The sequence below is a fragment of the Fulmarus glacialis genome, unplaced genomic scaffold (assembly GCF_000690835.1).
Source record: "Fulmarus glacialis isolate BGI_N327 unplaced genomic scaffold, ASM69083v1 scaffold12914, whole genome shotgun sequence".
In the NCBI taxonomy this organism is placed as follows: domain Eukaryota; kingdom Metazoa; phylum Chordata; class Aves; order Procellariiformes; family Procellariidae; genus Fulmarus; species Fulmarus glacialis.
The window spans coordinates 85,203-105,002 of NW_009208867.1; the positions used below are offsets into that span (position 1 = coordinate 85,203).

The window sequence follows — 19,800 nt, forward strand, 5'->3', positions numbered from 1 at the left end:
ACCTGGCACAGCCAGTCAGCCAGTAAATCTGCAGAGGGCTGGCTACCAGAGTGGAGATCTCACGTTCTGCAAATGACACTGCACAGCAGCAGGGGAAGGAAAGGAAGAACCACAGAGTCTGGCTCTCTCGGGGAATGGTGAGAAAATGAAGGGGGAGAAACAAAGCTAGGCATTATTATTTTGTTTAGAACTGCATATGTTTTTTGTCCTATCTAAAACTGGAAAAGATTGCTTTTGGAAAAAAATTTGGGTCCATGCTTGCTTCAATGACTGCATAACTTTGAAGAGGGGAATGATAAACCAAGGAATGTGCAAATACTACTGAATTCTGGACTATCAGTGCTTGCCTAAGAGACAGGGGACGAAATACACAGTGTGGTCAAATTCCATGTATTCATGGTGACAGCAAAGGATTTTTGAGCAGGAAGGATGCCAGAGAGATAAAGCAACAAATCTGAAGTAAGACACTATTCACACCAAAGGAAGCTTATAAGCATATGGGCCCAGTGTGCTAGGATTTAAACACAGAGATGCTTGGTGAGCACCCGACTGCATGAGAATGTCAAAAGAAAACAGAAATTTTTTAATTCAACTTTAGTCTTTGAAAACAATACTGCTTGTTTGACTTAATGAACGTGTCTAACGTGTGTATATACGGACCCTGTAATTATGGCATGTCAATCTTTAAAAAAGCATTCATGCTCTCAGCAATCTCAGTAGAGTCCTGTTTCCTCCACTTGCAGACCAGCAACGTGGCATGCCCACAATGATACACGGGGTCTTCAGAAGAGCAGGACTTGAACTCCATCCCCAGTTTCTGCCTTTATTTTGTATCATGCCTTCTCAATATGAGTAACATGTCTAATCAAGTCCGAATGTGAAAACCTGGAAGACTTACAGAGTGGAACAATTTTGAATTTGATTAAACCAGGCACTGTTTCAGTAGGTGGAATGCGTAAAATAGCTGCTTTGAGCAGACTTTAACTTCCAGCAACGCTATGCTTTTGCAGACAATCAATCAGCCTCTACACAAATTGATTTAAAACTTCCCTGGAAACTATCAACACCCTTTCCACACCTTAATCAATACTGAAGGCGCTAGCTTCATTGGCAATCCACCCCAATAAAGACATATGGGTATGTTCATCACACTTCATGAGTTTCTAAAATCTTTGCATTCTAAAACGAAGCTTGGATCAAGCTTGCAGAATGCTTTTGAAGTAAGACATTCTAGGAATTGTTTTGTCTGTACCACTTCTGAGGTATTCTAGTACTTTAATTAAATCCTTCAAAATGCTGAAATGTTTTCCAGCCATCAAGTATTTCTTCAACTAGTTCCCTCTTTCTTCTCTGTAAAATTAGTAGATAAGTAACTGAATACAGTAACGTTCCTACAAACTCTATTGTTAAGTATAAGTTAGGGGTAAGAGAAGACTAAGCAGTACCAGTATAGACTATGAAAAACACGTTTCTTGGTTAGTTTCTATAAAAAATTCACTATAAAAAAATTTCTATAAAAAAGTCCATCATACAAAATACAGCCATCTTTCAAAAAATGAGGTATTTTATATGGTAAATCAAGTAAGAAAAAGCAAAGCTCTTCTTTGATTGACAGACATGTTAGCAGAGATTCTGAGTAAGTTTATATATAATAATAAAGTTATATAATATTCTCAGAGATTTATTCCCTGACTGGAATATGTAAATTTGCCCTTGCCAACAAATTTATCTTAGACATTCAATGCCCAAAATTAATGAAATATTGTCTGAGAAATGCACTGAGATATGCTACCAGCTTACTTTTATCAACAAATTTACGAATTCTAACATACTCCGCACACCTCTGCACACCTCTAACATACATAACTGATTGTGCATTAGAAGAATTCTGCACATTCAAATATTTAACAGAGAAAGCATTTAAAGAAGTGATTTACTGATTATTTTTAAATATCAGTAATTTAGATCCTACTGGAATGCAAAGCCATGAGAATGTAAGTAATGATCCTGGTGCTCAAGAACTCATTACTAAAACTAGTAGGTGAATAAAAACTTAAAGACCAATGATAAAAAACCTACTAATATTTAATTACTTAATCATCATTTATAATATTCAGACACCTGACATGTAGGTGCATTTGCATGATTTTGGCTGTCCAACCAGTAATTCAAAGAACAAAATGGAAAGTTATTCAATATAGTCCTGCTTTTTTATTTCTTCAAAAGTTAGTATTTTTCTATGGTGCTGGCTTCTCCAGCAGATCTATTGCTTCTACGGCTGAACCTAACTCACAGCAGGGTGGGAAAGATTAAAATAAAGATCATGTCCAGTGAAAAGGTCCTGCAGTCTGCAGGAAATCAGAAGAAATGTGCAGGAAATATTTTCTTACTGTCCTGCTTTTTTTTTTTAAAATGTAGATTTTACTGAGCCCCAATAGAGTGAAGACAATTTCTGCCACTGCTCAGTAACCTCATTGTCATTTAAAGATGGCATCAAAGATGAAAGAAGCAGTCATGTAATCCAAATTACAGTTTTAGGCCCTCATAAAATTTTAAGCAGAGTCTTTTTATATTTAAAAAAACATAAACTGGAATTTCTGATGGACGTTATTGATCTGTCACCTCACAGTTCATCCATTTAACCAGTAACAGCAATGCTTGACACAAAAGTATTAACTCTACACAGAGCCAAATTGCAGAATAGCCTATTAAATATACAACTGAATCCAATATTATGAAATACATTTGAAGTCACTTCTATCACTACTGCAAAATGATAGGGACTAAAACCTCCCTCAGGCTTTGCAAACACATCCCTCTCACCTACATGCACACACAAAAACAGCCTATTCACTATCCAGCTATATATGACAGCAAGTTATATGTCATTTTTATGCCACCCATCACCAATATGAGCCTATAGAGATAGAAAGATAGCTATGTATACATGCTGACATCCACATTCAGTACCTCTAAATGGTCATCATCTAAGTCAGATAAAAAAAAAAAAGAGGGGGGCCGGAAAAAAAAGGCTGACTATGGGCATAAGCTAAAATATTGCCAAAGATGAAATAAACTTTCTTTTAAGCTGAGAAAAGGATGGAGGAAGAGACCTATCACAAAGTTGTTAATATAGTTGAAACTGAGCCTAAGAATCACACTCAGTAGGGAACCTTAACCAAAAAGGGAAAAATCAATGACAAATAAGATGGGTTCTTCACCTCCAGAGTTCCAACCAAGTGAGACTATTAGAGAAACTACAGTAGGGCTCTGTCAGTTTTTATGTGAAATTTTCACATTTCAGCTCATTCACAAGTGTTCAAAACTTGAACACTCAAATACCCTTAGCTTTTCATCAGGAACGTTTACAAGATGAAAAGACTCTACTCAGCAAAAAATATTTACTCCAGGTTGGACGTGGTATTCTCATTCAAGTCCTATGTCTCTTTCTTTATAAACACAATAAAAACATATACGGCAATAGAAGCAAGCATCAAACACCTTACCTGTCTACTGAAAATTAACCAGTGTCTGGAAAGCATCAAACATCTTATTCCCACTACAAACTTATTTGTTCTGGAAGAAAACTCTTTCTTAATGTATTAAATTGTCTGAGTATGATGATGAAATCCCTTCAGTGGAATCCTATTCCACAGTGTCTGTGTCGCATAAGCAATACAGGAGGGTCCAAGAAAACTAAGAAAAGGAATAGCCATTCCCAACAGCCTGACAGAAGAGTTGCCTGAAACATCTGTGGGGACAAAACTACCTAACAGAGAATCTTAAGGTCATGTATGTTTTAAATTAGTCAAAATCAGCTGGACTATCTTTACTTCACTACAAAACATAATTTAAAGGGATTCAAAGAATGAACTGAAGGGATTTCATAAACATTTTCAAGAATTACTTTCAGCTTCAATATAGTTATAAATGCTCAGTTTGATGACTAAATGGAATACTATGGCTTTCATTAACAAAGAATTAGTGCTGACTGAGTGTTACATGAGTATTAATTAATCACTGTAGGTAAATTCAGCTCTGTGCCTGTAAGTCCTATAAAATTTTTTTATAGATCATTCTGCATCATACATCATTCTGCATCTAAAGAAGCTAGTGTCACCCTTTATATTAGCTGCTTCTTTCCTAGAGCCAGTTATCAATCCTAAAAGACAAAAAAGAATGAGGACAAATTTACCATTTTACCAGAACTGAGTGAGTTCTTTTGTCTCACCAAATCCTAGACAAGTTTAATAAACACTTAGCCTCACGTGGATATTTCTTTAAAGGGACCAAGTACAAGAGTTAAAAAGTATTACTGAAAATTCCTTGACATTCAATCTGTATTGGCAGTATGTATTTGACATGTAACATATCTGGCAAGCAAGGCAAGAAATTTCTTCAGTCGAAAGTCACAAATTATGAACAAGAAGGAAAATGCTTGTCTGGAAAAATTAATATACTCTCTGAGTCCAATTACTCTGCAATAGGCATTGTAAGGGAAAAGAGTGTCATTGTGGATTTTAGAGAGAGGATAGATTTTTTATTACTGAAAAGTTTCCAGTTTTGTTTGCTGAATGAGGGGAAGTATTAGCTGCTAGTCATCTTTCATCAAGTTAAATGTTTTCTTTAGAAGTGCCACAGTCTGTAGTAGTACCTAAGTAATTACCTGCTTTCCAGTGGCGCATTACTGCCAAGGACCCAGCTGTCCTGCAGCTGGACTGACTCAGGTGTGGTTTGCAGCTCGGCGGGCAAAGCAGCCGGCGGGGCCGGACTCTGATTCCTCCTATTTGTCAGTGAGTTTCTGTTAAGTGAGGTGATGGATGGGTGATGCTGTGCTGAATGTTGCTTGTGAGAAGGTGGCAAAGGCTGCAGGGTCGACTGGCCTTGGTTATTTGGAGGTTGTTCTAAGAAGAAAGAAAATTAAAGTTCGTTATACACCATCTTAGCATTTGCTACAACCAAAGCAGAATGAGAAATTCAACATAATTCTATCATCTAATATATTTGCATATTATTTTATTAGCAGACATTCAGTGACATTCTCTAAGAGCAAGTTTACCCTTGATACACCAAGTTCTAATTAATATACAACAGATGGTAAAATTGCTTTTGGTTTTAATTTGTTTCAGTTTTTTTTTTAATCTGGTTTTATTAACACCTACAGAAAATAGCATCTGACAGATCCCCTAATGTGACTTTAGATTTCAGCTTTTTTTAACAAACCAACCCTGAAATTAAATGGGTAATTTCAGTAGAACACAAAGGTTTTCGAAATGCATATAATCCCTATAATTATTTAATGGAGTTTTTTAAGCTTTATTTAACTGCAATAAATTATTACAAGCTAGTTAATAAACAGCAGTAGACTACTCTAGTTTAGTGCATTTCAAATAAGGCAGATCTGCACTATGATCTGCTAATAGATGCTAAGTATTCTTTAGCAGAAGGTCACTCTGTGAAGCAGATGTTGCTTCATGGATATTTAACAGACTGAATCACATCTGATTACAACGTCAGAAGACTCATATAGTTAATGACCGTCACATCCATTAGAACACACACAGAACAGATTTTCCAATTTCACACTATGCAATATAACTACAGTTTGGAGTAAGTCACAGGTGATCAGAGAGTCAGGCCATCAAAACAAAAGGAAATATTTTTTGACTTAACCAAAGCACATAACACCCATAAAGCCTAAAACCAAAACCTCAAAACAGCAAAACCCACAAACAAATACCTCAATCAATGTTAGGTTTTAACAATCCGTTCTGTAAAATCAGTAGTAAATAAGCCATAAATAGAAGACAAACAATGAACACAAAATTAAAAACACCTGAAGACACTTCATTTATCATGATTTAGCAATGACTGATGACACTTAAAAATGGAACACTTAACAATATGTAACTCAAATTGCAATCTATTTCCTAAAGTAATGTAGTAGAACATACTTAATAATATAAATGCAAGTCTTAAGCAGAGCAGAAGATACAGGGCCTGCACTTTGCTCACAGTGTAAATGCTTTCACATAGCTTTTAAATTAGTTGTTTGATCTTCATAAGCAATTCCCTGTTTGGAACTGGTTATAACTGCAAATTGTACAAACCCAGTAATAATACTTCAGAACAGAGAACACAGGAAAAGTGTTTCTCTTGAAGCAGATTCTTCCAATAACTTACAGGTGACTACTGTAAAAATAACTTAACAGTGAGTAATTTCTCATGTCGTGAACATAAGAAAATTTGAGAATGTTAAGGAATAGACGTGCTAAGCTTAAACAGAAAATCCAGCCTTTGGAATGATTTCCTTTCCGAGAATCCCATTCTCCTTTCTAGTTATCTTGTGGGTCAATACGACTTTTGTCACAAACACCAATGCTGAAACTGTCATTAAAATAATGACAGCATTTACATTGCCAATAAGGTTTTCAACACCAAATCCCTAATACATTAACGAAAAATTACCTTCCAGGAGGGATGCAACTGATCAGCTTTGTCTTTACGAACATTGACACAAAGGATGTCACTGCATGTGATTACAATCCCTATCAAGGGCTTCAAGCCACATTTTAACAAGCCAGGTAAGGGAAAGTTAATAGACTAATACTAGCAAAGACTTTTTTCCATGTCTACTTAGAATTTTATCTGATTTAGATTACAAGCTATTTATTGGCTGGTGCAGAATTAACTGTGGCCCTATATTTTATAATATATAGGTGTATGTGTATATATAAATATATATATATGCGCACATGTCTAAATATTTATACATGTGCATGTGTAAATATATATATGTATAAATGATTAATTACATGACAGAAAAAAATTACAAGTGAAATTAAATAACTTTCATTAATTTATTTTTAATCAGATAAATTACTTAACCAAAATTGTCCTAAGGACCTGACTTTTTGTCTTTATTCCCTTTTTTGACTCTCCTACCTGCCTAGCCTTGCTGAACAGTGTTGCCATGATCAGTGCAACACCGTCTTCTGCTGCAGCTCCTACCAACTGAAACATTATTCTGACATCCCTCTTCTTCATTAATTTCTCTTCTCATTTAAAATCCCAGCTGAAAATCTTTGCTAAAGACAAAGCAGAGGATAAAATAATGTTGTTCTCTTGCACAAAGGAGGGTGTGAGTAAGGAGACTATGCCAGGCCTACAGGCTTGTCTCAGGTAGATGTCAGACCTTCCCGGACACTCTATCAGTGAGGAAGAGGGATAGTAAAGGCTCTGTAAAGGGTATTTATGCACTCCCCAAATAAATGCATAGATCTAGTAAGTACACCGATAACATGCTGGAGGAGTGAAACTGTATTCCTCAGCCCATAGGCAGCTACTAAGGCCACTGTTTGGGATTTGGACTATTCCCCCAGAAATTTACTATGAACATACAAAGCCCTTCTGCTATATAACATAAAAATATTACTGACACTGAAACTAGAGAGTAACATATAAAATAAATTAAGAGTTGCTTGTAACCATAAGGCACAGGCTAGAAGAGCTTAGCAAGTACAACTTCGCAAAGATCACACATCCTTGAAGCCCACTGTCTCTCTCCATAGGATGCTGCCAGGTGACATTTTCTAGTGTCCGAGGGTGACTTCAATTCTCCAACTTCAAGGGAACCTACAGCCTCCACAGAATCAGAAATGCCTGAAAAATCTGGAATGATTTATTCCTCTTCTAATTGTGCAAGAGCTACAGGTAGAATTGAGCCTAACAAGATTAGATTTTCCATAAATCAATAGAGCTAAAATCTATATTCCTCTAAATTTCCTTAGTCTTATATTGTCATTCTGAATGAGAGATCACTGAGGACTGCTCTTTCGATCTTTTCTTCAATGTGCCAGATTTCTTGAATCCACAGTTCTTCTGATGGCCACGCAATTTTTAACAGAAACTTCAATTTTCCACAACTGATTTGTGGGGAAGAGGTAATCATCACAACAGTCATGTTTTGAATGCTGTTCTTAAGCCGGAGCCAGATTCCCTTTTTTTACTCCTCTTCTAAGGAGTTAATAGCTAAAGAACAGCTTGCAGTATTACTGCAACTTACAGACAGAGCTAACAGTCTTACCTAGTAACTAAGCCTCTCTGCATCCCTGAAAAATATTCTCATTGCACATGCAGGGAAACTGAGGTGTATATGTTAAGTGATTCACACCAATCTCCTGAGAAATGAGCATCACAGCCAGAAAGTACTGTTTTTTTTCTTTTCATAATTAAGGAATTGATAAAGACAGTGGGAGTTTCTTATAGACTATCAGGAAGAAGAAAGAGCATTCAAATCTGATAAAGCGCAATTGTGTTGAAATACTTAAAAACTATTGCAGAAAGCTACAGTTGCTTTGCTTTAAATTGGATTTTAAATGCTGTCCTAATTGATTTAATCTAAAAGAGAATGTCTGGTTTACACTAAAAATAAGCAGGTATGAGTACAGGTGGGCTTATGTCTAAAAATAGTAACTTTTAATTAAAACTTTCTTGTTCGGTCTAGACCTTAATGACTGCAGAACAATCCCATTCATCTTAAAAAAAAGAGAAGATTTCTGCAGCAAGAAGCCAATGTAAATTGGCCCAGCAACCAGCCTGTGCATTCAAGTTGTTCAGGTGCAACAAAAAAAGCCCCACATTTTTGAGGCATTTGCTGCATAAGTCAGCATCAGATAATTATGCATGCGAACATATGTACAGAACTCAGAAAAGTCACAAGAAATAGGGTAGAAAGCTGTCTTGCTGCAGTTATATGAATTTTTCAAAACATATTTAAATTGTTATTTACCCTAGGGAACCACAGTGAAGCAAAGCAGCCTTTTCAATTGTAGAGGTAAATTATATGCACTCTGTAGCCTTTCACAAAACCTTTTTCTCTTTTCTTTTTCAAAAAGTAATTTACATTTAATTAATTTTATCATTTAATTGTTACAGAATTTCAACAGCATATGAAAGAATACAGAAAAATGCATATCTGAAAGTAAAAAGTAAGGAGAGAGAGACATTTACGATAACTACCGCCATTTGGGGAAAAGGGGTTAATTCACAAGGAGAAAAGCAGACCAAGTATCCATGAAAAAAAGTAATTTGTTGCACATTTTTTGTGATAGCCTTTCTATAACAGACAGATCACTGAGACCTGTCAGCTAGCTTCTCATCTAGGAAAAAGAGGTGATTTCCATTTGATAAGGATTAGGCTTTTTAATAGTGTATAATTAACGTTAACTTTGAGTTTCCATGACAAACACAAAAGCGGAGACTTCCATTATGATATAAACATTTCAAATGTGAACATAATGTAATTCAATACCTATGTCTGCTAAAGTCTTAACTCTTTCTAGTCAGGTTGCTCTTTTTTTCCTCTCTCTTTAGAAGAGTCTCTGCCATGGTAAAGCAAATATCCAAAATATATACCAGAAGTAAGCAGTTGGAGTAGACAATGTTTTAGAAAACTGGTAACAAAAAAGACAACCTTTCATTTCCAGGCCACTGGTCCCTGGTCTGCTAGCCCCTGATTGCTAGCAGTCAAAAGTAATTTCTGTAAGAACTGGTTTGATTTCCTCAATAAAACACTTTGATGAACTTGAAATTTTACCTAATTGACACATGGACATATCTCCAAAAGTACTGTTAAGCAGAAGTGGGATTTACCTTGGAAATCCCTGAAGATTGAAGAGAGAGGGTATTATGGCTTAATTATTCCTAGAGCTCACAAAGGAGCTCTTTTTTTTAAGTCCCTGCTTACGGAGGGGTAAGATAGGCTACCTGCACTGCTATGTGATTCTGCAGGCAAGTAAAACCATTCACTCCAGAAGTCTATGGTCTGGGAGCACCTTTCATGAGAAGCTGTATTTAATTAATGAAAACAAAAAGAAGGTTATGGGTTTAAAGAAAAATGGCGTATTTAAGTGTTCATTTGTAATTAGGCAGATCTGTCTTTTGAATGAACCACTGCTTCAGTGTACTTTTTCTGCCAAGCTGTGCAAGACTGAAAGTTTCCTTTCTGATCATTTACTACAAGCTATTGTGGCAATCCAAGATAACTTGCTGTATCTGCTCATTTTGTGGTTAATCCCAAATATTTCTTTAATCTTATCCGTGTCCAAATCGGCTCTGTCCTGCCAACTTCTTTAAGGATCCAAACCACACGCTCAACCCAAGGAATGAGGTGACACAGTGCCTACCACCACAGGAGAGCCCTTTCACCTTTATTTGTTGTCAGCCTGCACTATCCCTTTCTGCTTGCTCTACAATTAATGGACGCACAGATGGAAACAGAATTAACCTGCAGACGCTGATGCTGACTTCCTCTTGAAGCACTCTGTGCTTCTGTGCTAGCTACGTGGTGACAAGAATGTGGAGCAGTGACAAGGACACTTTGATCAAGATATGCATCTTGTGTGTGTGTGTGTGTGTATGCTATTATAATATAAAATGGGAAAAAGTCATACAAGTAGCTTGATCAAAGTGGGCCAATGTTTGTCTCCTCATCAGTACACTGCCTGTAGGGTCTGACAACCTGTCAAACGACCCGGGAGTGAGAAACTACCAGCGAATTTAACTGCAGGATATGCTCTGAAAGAGTGCATTGCCTTGCTTATGCATCCTAAGCTTGGAAGAAATGATAAAGAAAACCTGAATTTTGTTATTCACATTACACATTTTTCTTTAAATCTCAACATTATTTTACTTTTTAAAGAGAAATAAAGACTTCTGCTGTGAAAGGGAAGAAAGACATATTCGATTGTGGAGAAACTCCAAATGGTCTCATGGTGCACACATGGTAAATGTCTAAGTTCTACCAGATGGCACGAGGAGAGGAGTAGCAGGAGCTCCCTGGAGAGCCGTAGAATAGTCCGTAACACGTAACATTGGTATTTTAACCCACAAAGTACATGTTGATAATTTCCTATATCCTATAATATAAGGAAGCTGTTCTTTACCAGTTAAATAAACGCTGGAATACAAAGAAACGAGTCATGCACAAAAAAATGCAATCTTTAGGAACTGAAGAAAAAATATTTTTACCAATGTCTTTCAGTTGTGTCTTTCAGATGTGCTATCTCCAGGAGTGTTACTTCAGGTTAAATGTATACCTGTAACTTTGCCTTTCCATTTGATCTATTTAGCAAAGTATTTCCCACCAACAACTTCATACTGATAATATAATAATATGATAATAATATAACTCATGCATGCCCACCTATGTTTTATAATTCAGTTCTCCATAATGTTTTAGAAATCTTACTGCAGCAAACAGAAACCATCAGTTACTAACAATCTTTTCACAAAAACTTTCTAAAGTACATGAACTGAACTTTAAACTTACTTGAAAGGCAGAATTTTTTGTCCCTGGTATTTTTAGCATAAACAAGCTAAAAAGCTATATACCCTATATGATATGTGACCCTGTGAAGATAGATAAAATAACTTTCTATTTTATGGCATTTACTTTGAAAATCTGATTAAGATAGATGTCTCTAGTTCGTAATTCTTCAATGTCATGTTGTCATAGTTCCCATCAGCAAGATGCTTTAAAGGCTTTCGATTAATATTGCATGCCAGAACTGAAATTACATCCTTTGTCGTTTAGTTCTTAATGGTGCAAGTGATATCTATCAAGTAGTGTTTTATGAAGCATGTGTGATTTTTATTACAGGCTGTTTTCACAAATCTTCTTCAGGTTTCATAAAGACTGTTCATGGTTCACAACAAATATGCCCTGCATTTAAAATCATGCCAATTCTCAAATGCAAAATAAAACTCGGATTTTTCAGTGAGGTTTATCAACAGAACAAAAACTCTTCCTTAATTTAAATCTGCATATAATCATCTTAATTAGCAATGCAAAAATATTACTTTAAGCCCCTCAACTCTGCATGAGAACTATATAGTAAAAAAACCCCAAACAACAACAAATGTAATCATGTATTATTTTCGCAAGTAACAGGTTATGTTTGCCAAATCTTCTAAGCACCTTAATTTTTAAAATGGAGGTGACACACAGATAAATCAGAAGATGCAACATTCCCCCGTAATCCAAGTACACAGATTTTCATTTGCAGCACCCATCTTTGTAAAACAAGATGCATATAGTTAAAAATTCTACAATTTACTGGAAATCAGATAGTTAGGGGCAGTTGAAAAGGAATCCTAGGGTTGGTTATTTTTGGTCAACCTGCCCTTTAAACAAAAATGTGCAAAGTCAATAAAACTTAAGTCTTAGAGGACATATGAACTGAACATATTTTTCAAATATTTTTTCGTCCAAAGACATAAAGAGATTTCTCTTGATACCTAACAGAGTAAGGCAAATACACTGCGGGAAGAAATACTGCCCATTGAGAAGAAAGCAGGCATTTCTTCCACAGATGCTGGTGAAAGGAAAAATCAGAGGATTTACTTCTGAGAGGTTTATTAAATGTTGTTTCCACTCTCTGTTGTTCACTGTGGGAACTGAACCAGCTCACTTTTAAAACATTTTTTCCATTAGCTGGAATCGATTCTCAAAGCATTCCAACATATCCACCTCCAGCCTGCAACCGCTCCATTAACCCCTTCAATACATATGTAACACGCGGTCAATATTATGGCAGGCAGAATCTGTTTAATTTAAATACCATATGATACATGCCTTCTTGTCCATGGTACCACATAAGAGACTGGCTAACGGAAGGTAGTTACAAAAGCATATGGGGTGAAAGAGCTCAGGTTGGAAGAACAAATTCACCTGGATCAAGGAAAACCGATGATGATGCTGTCATCCACAAGGCAGACATTTTAAGTAACAAAGTAAACTGAAACTTTGCAGGTTTTCGACTGAGTTGAGGATGGCTTAATCATCTTATGAAAGCTGAAATAGAGACAAATACTTCAGCTTCAGTGAAAAAAGCTATAGTGGAACTAGTTCAGCAAACACCTTCCTAATAGTGGCCTCTTTATCCCCAGAGGGATTTAAGAAGAAAGATGAAAAAAGAAAAGTACAGAAACACTGTTAAAGTAAATTGAAATTTAACCTGCTAGGGTAACATACTTACGATCTTGCTTTACAAGAAAAAGAAATAAAAAAGATAACATAAAACACATGATGGCAACTATGCACACAGAATAAACTAGAAGCAACAGTGTACTTACAATCCTGCTATCATATTACGTGAACACCATCTCCTTTCACCCCAGGCTAACCCACACAAGTAGTTAGCAGGGATACTAACAGACATTATTTCTATTCTCTTTTTAGGACCTGAGGTCTGTGAAACCAAACAGAAACCTCCAATGGTAAAATGTCATTGACTTATTTCCAACAATTTACCTGTAGATCAAACTGGGAAAAGATGCTATCACACGGTGAGAAATGACAAAAGCTTGCTCACTTGAAACACAAAAATGACATTCAGCTCACATTACGCAGAGATTCAAAATATAATAATGCAACCTTTCTTGGTGTGCTCCTGGCCTGGCTTCCCTGCAGTGGGATTCAGATGTTTTGCAGGACTGTGGGCTCAGTTTTTTTTCCCCAGGGGATAGCAGTCTCCCAGAGCAATACTCCCTGGGGCTAGGGATCACCAAGCCCATAGGCTTCACTTAAAGTCACACTTGTTTCTATTCAGAATAGACTTTTCTGCATCTTCATAAATCAGATCATCCTTCTGCCTTGTTTAGAGTCAGAAGTGAGAAAGTTATGCAATTATTGCTAGCTTTAGATAACCTTCTTTGCTGGTAACTCATGGAAATCAATGGAGAAATACGTTTTGAGTTCATAAATTGAAGGCTAGCTTTTTAACCGGAGAATTCAGGTTTTCATTGAAAGAAAACAAAACATTAAAAAAAAATGGAGAAGTCCAGCTGAAAGACTTTGTAAGGGGAGGAAAAATTCAGCTTTCCAAAATACTGACACGGGACTGGAATTAATCTGAAAAATCTTTGAGAGTATAGCCAAAACCTGCCTGTAAAACACAGGTAAAACAATGTGGCGTATCCCATTTCCTGCTTTGCTCATCATCCAGCACCTTATGTTTATACCAAATACAGCCAGCCACTTAATTTTGACTGCAAAAATTGTGATTTATAACTAAATGATATAAAAAAGAAGTACCATGCTTCAGCTGTAAGCTGAGTTTAATCCCGATTCAGGCAAAATGACAGCGTGTTAATATATGTACTCATTTCATACCACATGTTTAACTGGATTGCGGTATGGATTTGATGTACGACTTCTTAATAGATTTCCTAGCATTTTCAAGTGTTAGATAATTTTGGTTCCTGTCCAAAATCATTAATCCAAAGTGAGCTATAACTGTATGTTTTTCTTTGTCTTCCGATTTTATTTCTTAACACTTCCAAGAAAAACAATTTGTCGAAGCTATTTACTTTAGAAGCTCAGTTACTACTGTACAGGTTAAAAAACCCCAAACTTTCAAAACCTTTAACCTGAAAAAATACACTCACAAGTCATGATTATGTAATGCTTACAGCTGACACAACCAGTGCTGCAAAAACCCGCCTTTCTTCCCAATAAATAAAATAGCATCTAAAGGCTCTTTTACTACTTACTAAACCTGACTTTTACTGACATATGGCTGACATTCATGAAGAAGGAGCAAACCACTAGATTTCCTCAATTGCAAGAGTTAGGGGGAAAATTCTTCACTAATTCAGTCAACTGAATTTTTGCCATGGATTTGTTAAGGTTAATGGTGCCTCTTGAACATTTTGTAAATTTACAAACCCAAAAGTAGTTTGAAAGGCCCCCAAATTAGTTCATGATAAGCGATGAAATTCTTGACCAATTTCTGCATGCTCAGCCTTGTCTGGGAACACAAGGCCACACTAATAAAATCTGTGAAAGATAAGCTAGGAATGGGAAAACACAATATAAAACTTCTAAGCACAAATAGGTGAGTTTGTTTCATCAGATTTGAAAGAACTCAGATAAGAGAGATTCATGCTTTGCTTTGGAGGAAATGAACAAGGAACAGGGACAGTGAGATGAAAAGAAAACCATGGGGGAAAAAATGGTAGAATTGCACAGAAAAGAGGTTGAATGAATAATACACAGAGGAGACGCAAAAGTGAACAGCTAAGAGAAAAATTCTAAGAAAAATGAGAAAGCATATACAATTTTATTAGAAAACTTGTAATAACCAAACTTCTATGGAAAACACAGAAGTGACATGCTTACTCTACAGCCTTGACTTTTAAAAAAGGAGTTTAATCCTGGCCTCTAGCATTAAAGGTAAAAATTCTCATAGACTGCAGCTTGGGCCTTAGAGCAAGAGTGAAATAAAGCAATAGTTCACCCGATGAATTTTTGTCTCCAGATCAATTAATTGATCTATCTGTTATGAAGTACAAGGAATATGCAGATCATGAGAGAGAGCAAAAGAATAGGCAACCAAGCTTCCAAAACAGCTTTTAAATACTTCTTTCTCCTAAGTGTGTCAGGGAAGAGAAACACATAAGAGGGGGAGGCCTCCACAAGAGCAAACTGAGGAACTATTGTTCTCTAATGACTTCAAATAAGCTTTTTAGGCTTACATGTGAATTAGAATTTTGCTCTTCCTCCTTTTGTTTAAAAAAAAAAAAAACAACCCACCAAAAAACCCTCTTGATTTTAGTAGGATATTATTCTATTCTAATGACAATCAAGTCTAGTTAGGTATCAATCAAAAGAACAAATCCATTGCAAAAGATTTCTTAAAAGATGTTCTGGGTTTCCAGTACAGCTGCTTCCCTTTTCAGAAGGAAGATAGAGTCATTAACCCTCAAATCAAACATAAACTTTGAATTGCTAAGATTTGAAACGAAAACTACCTTTCAGTCTGACTGTCTCAGTTCATGTAACTGCTCAACACCACTCTCCCATATCTAGCATAGCATTTGAGGTAAATCTATGATAATTTCAGAGGTATCAGTAGTCTTGGAGAGTGATTTAATTAGACATTTGTATGTGTTCACTATTTATTCTGCAAATGCTGTGAAGGACAGCAGTATGCTGAGCAGCTTAAACAGACTGTACTATAATTAATGATAATAAACAATTATGTCCAATAATAAACAAAAAGTTAGAGGGGAAATTCCAGAAATATTTTTTTAAATGTATAAAACACAGCAAATTGTGAAAATCAGACTTTCTTACACTTAAATGCCGTATATTTTTTTGTAAATGACTGTAGGCTTTGCCTTTTCTTGTACATATTTTCATTATGTCCTAGTTGTGCTGCTGCCCCAAAGCTGTTTCCAGCAGGTGATCTTTCACATCAGTTTCTAGCTAAACTTTACAGCTTCTGGCCTGAACCAAACTCCTTAAAAAAACATGGCTGATTCATGTTGTAGTAACCTCTTCCTTTTAATAATACTGCTGTAGTTCTAAGACAAACACCGACAGAACACATAAAAGGTAAAGAAATCACAGCTCACAACTACACCCTTTGATTTAAGTAGCCAACTAGATAGTATATACATAAAGACCCAAAAAGACCAGAGCTAAAATAAATGTTTTTGAAACAATGGCAAAAATACACAAATAAGCACCAAGTAAATCACCACCATGCTGCAGTGAAAAGCGATGAAATTTCCCATATACTGTTAGCAAATGCAAGTTGAATTCCACGATGCCCCTGCCTTCCAGGCCACTGCAGCAGCAAAAGAGACGTTGCTGCTTCTTCTGGGGTAAGCAAAGGCTAAATAAAATGATTCATTACAATTCTATGTCCTTCTGGCAGAATTACAAATTCTGCATATTATTTAGTTCTTAAAAAAAGACTGATCTGAAACCTCCTAATAGTAATCTAATTTCTACATAAACAGAATCTGAGTTTCAAGTGATTTAATGTGCAGAAAGTGTGTAAACTCCCTTTAAACCTAACAGCTGTCATTTCACCAGTAACAAATTTGGCAAAACCTTTTCTTGGTGTGCTGGGAGAGCACTTACAAAGACAGCTTGCTCACCACGTAACACTGCTGATTTGTAAAGCAAGCTATGCCACAGTCAAGGGAGACAAGATCTTACACAGACATAGAGGCAGAGGAGATCTGAATCACTGGAGTCCCTGGAAGCCTGCTGCCTTCTACTTACGGGGAAACACCCCTTTATTTCTGGCGTAATCATGCCCCCTCCGCCTGAACACATTTCCCTGATCCATCTTCTGGTTAAGCTATCATATGGAAAAATGCCTTTCTTTTTGTCTTCTGCTGTAACCCCAACGCTGGTGACAAGCAACCCCTGTGTGTGGGTGGTACGTGACTGCAAGGGAAACAGATGGTCTCAGGCTGAGAAGTCTGATATTTAACACACTTTTATAACTACTACCAGGGGCTAAAACCAAACATTTCAGGAGGGAGAATTGTCTCGTGGTAAAACTGCAGCAGAGTAAGTCAGGAAGTATCTTTTTTTATTCCTGGCAGAGCCAGTGGCTTACACCATGATCACAAGCAAGCGAGAACCTTCATACATCCAGCGGTCTCGCTGGCGAAGCTGGTTAATGATACCTGCCAAGGCGCAGGGGGCTGCAGGAATCAATTACGTGCCCAACAGCTCTGTGGTGCTCTTGAAACTAAAGATGTTCTATGGGTGAAACTTGAACAGATATGGCAGAGGTGAGTAAAGGTCTTCTGCCCTCAGACTGAATTTACAATGAAGAGCACACAGACTGACGTGTTTGCAGAGACGAGGAGGAAGGGTCCGCGTTGTGTTCTGCTGAGGGATGACCCCACAACGCTGCCAAAGTGGGGAATGGGAGGGGATATTCAGAATATCAGATTTTTTCTGATATGGATCAAGTTTCCATCACTTTTCCACAGAGACAGACTGTGGGTGGGGAAGTACATGCAACCCATCCCACCTGCTCCCTCCAGAACTCCCTGCAGCCTATTCCCTGGCTATGTGCAGGTGTAAGCGTGAAAATTTCACGTGCGCACCCTTCCCCGAGGTGTGAGGTTTCACAGGTTACATGCAGTGTTACAGGAGAACGTTCTGTCTTCCACAAAGATAAACCAACGTTACAAACAAGGTAACATTTTCAGCAAAGCTACTGGGTCGCTTTATAGTCTCAGGTGAATTAAATCTATTAGAGAGATTCACACTTTGGAAATACACATCTAAAGAAAATAAATAAACAAACAGTGAAGACTTTGAGGTACATTAGCTGCAAAAATTACCTCAGAAGCAAATGCTTTTAGAAGCCACACACATGGACAATTAGTAGCATTTTTGAAAGCTGAAAGTCTAAATAGCTGTCAGCAACTCCACCAGCAAGTGTAAGTTATTTACAACAGCAAGCAGACAGATTATCAAGATAACAGAAGCACTGATTAATTGTGTAGCTTAAACTGGCAATAAAAACAGTGTAAAGCCCTTTATGTGTGAATACTTATTTTTAAATAGGTATGTTTTGGTTCCAAGTTTTTCCTCTTTTAGTTGTTACCATTTAATAATAATAATTGAGTTAAGTTGCTCTTTTAATTTTTTAGAACATTTAAAAGTAAAAACCTGACTTTGTAGATAGCCTCAAATTTTTAAATACCAATGAGATACTTAACAAAGGCTAAGAGCTATTTTAGAGTTTGCTGCAACAGTTACAACATAAGATGCTTGCATCGCAATATTCTTCCGTAACAGTACAAACTTCCAGCCTTGATTCCAAAATATTTTATAGATCTCAGTAAAGTTTGGGTGAAGACCTTCCAATGAATTTTGGTAAGTATGGACGACTTCATGGCATGTTACATGTATTACATGCTCTTCTTTAAAGACAATTGGAAAATCTGAAGAATTTTCACATTCAGCAATTTATATTCAGAACCTTTTCCAACTGTACAGGACTTCTCAAAAAGGCAAGGAATAATTTATCTTCAAAATACCTACCCAGCTACCAGCCAGACCTCAATACGCTGGAAGTCTAGACATAAGAAGAAACTTAAGCCCTCATCCCATGAAAGATGACAAATATACTTGTTCTGGAACCCAGCTGGCTGTGGTTGCCAGCATGCAAGAAGTCTACCCTTGGCCAACAGACAACTACATGGATGAGCATGTCCTGGTTTTGACTAGCTCTGACAATAACCAGGGAGATCAGTCAGACTGGTAGGAAAGTATATAAAAGGAAGGCACTTGCAATCCCCCTGTGCCCCATGCTTCATTCAAGCTCAGAGACCTGACATAAATCTTCTTCATTGTTTCATTCCAGTAGGACCCTTGTAGCTTTTTTAAGTAAATGCCAGTTGATTATTGTTTATCATGTCTCCAAAACATGAAGTTGCAGAAAAACATCACATCTGCCAGAGGCATAATTCCTGCTTTACGACTGTTTATATTTAATCCTCACCCAAATGTAGGCTGTGGGGACACTACTGAATATTCCTCACGCTATGAGAATATAGACAAAAATCGTTTGCTTGGCCCATCAAAACACATGACGCATATACTGAAGTGAGAGATGATGGCAGCTCTTCTCTAGCAAATCCCAAGAAAGAAATTTGATGACTGATGTGCTGCTGCTGCCAGTGTGGTTTTCTGTAGGTTACATGTACAGCTAATCTCGTGTCAGTTTTCATAGTCCCAGCTGGTCAACTCATCAGGTTTGTGTACAACAGGACGCATGAACCCCCCTGACATGATAAACTCTCCAGATACAGATCTTTGCTGAACATAGGCAAAGATGCTAGATTTACTCCCCCTAGAGTTAGTGCTCAGGTGTTTCACGGCCAGGCCTTTTGCTAATATCAGTAGTCTTGATGGGCTTTTTAATAGTTTCCTCTTCCTGATAAAACCAGAGGAATTCTGGTTACTGATATACA

General features: G+C 36.9%; 1 protein-coding gene across 1 annotated transcript in view; it reads right to left on the reverse strand.

Moving 5' to 3' along the window:
• LOC104075983 (teneurin-3-like) overlaps window positions 1-17,147 on the reverse strand; it is a gene marked incomplete at its 3' end in the record, with an annotated part of 96,715 nt that extends 79,568 nt beyond the window's left edge. The window contains exons 1-2 of the mRNA XM_009576667.1: window positions 17,081-17,147; window positions 4,667-4,904 (exon numbers count right to left, since the gene is read on the reverse strand). Of these exons, the coding sequence (XP_009574962.1) occupies window positions 4,667-4,904; window positions 17,081-17,147 (305 nt within the window). The remainder of the gene's footprint in view (window positions 1-4,666; window positions 4,905-17,080) is intronic.
• Window positions 17,148-19,800: the final 2,653 nt, after the last annotated feature.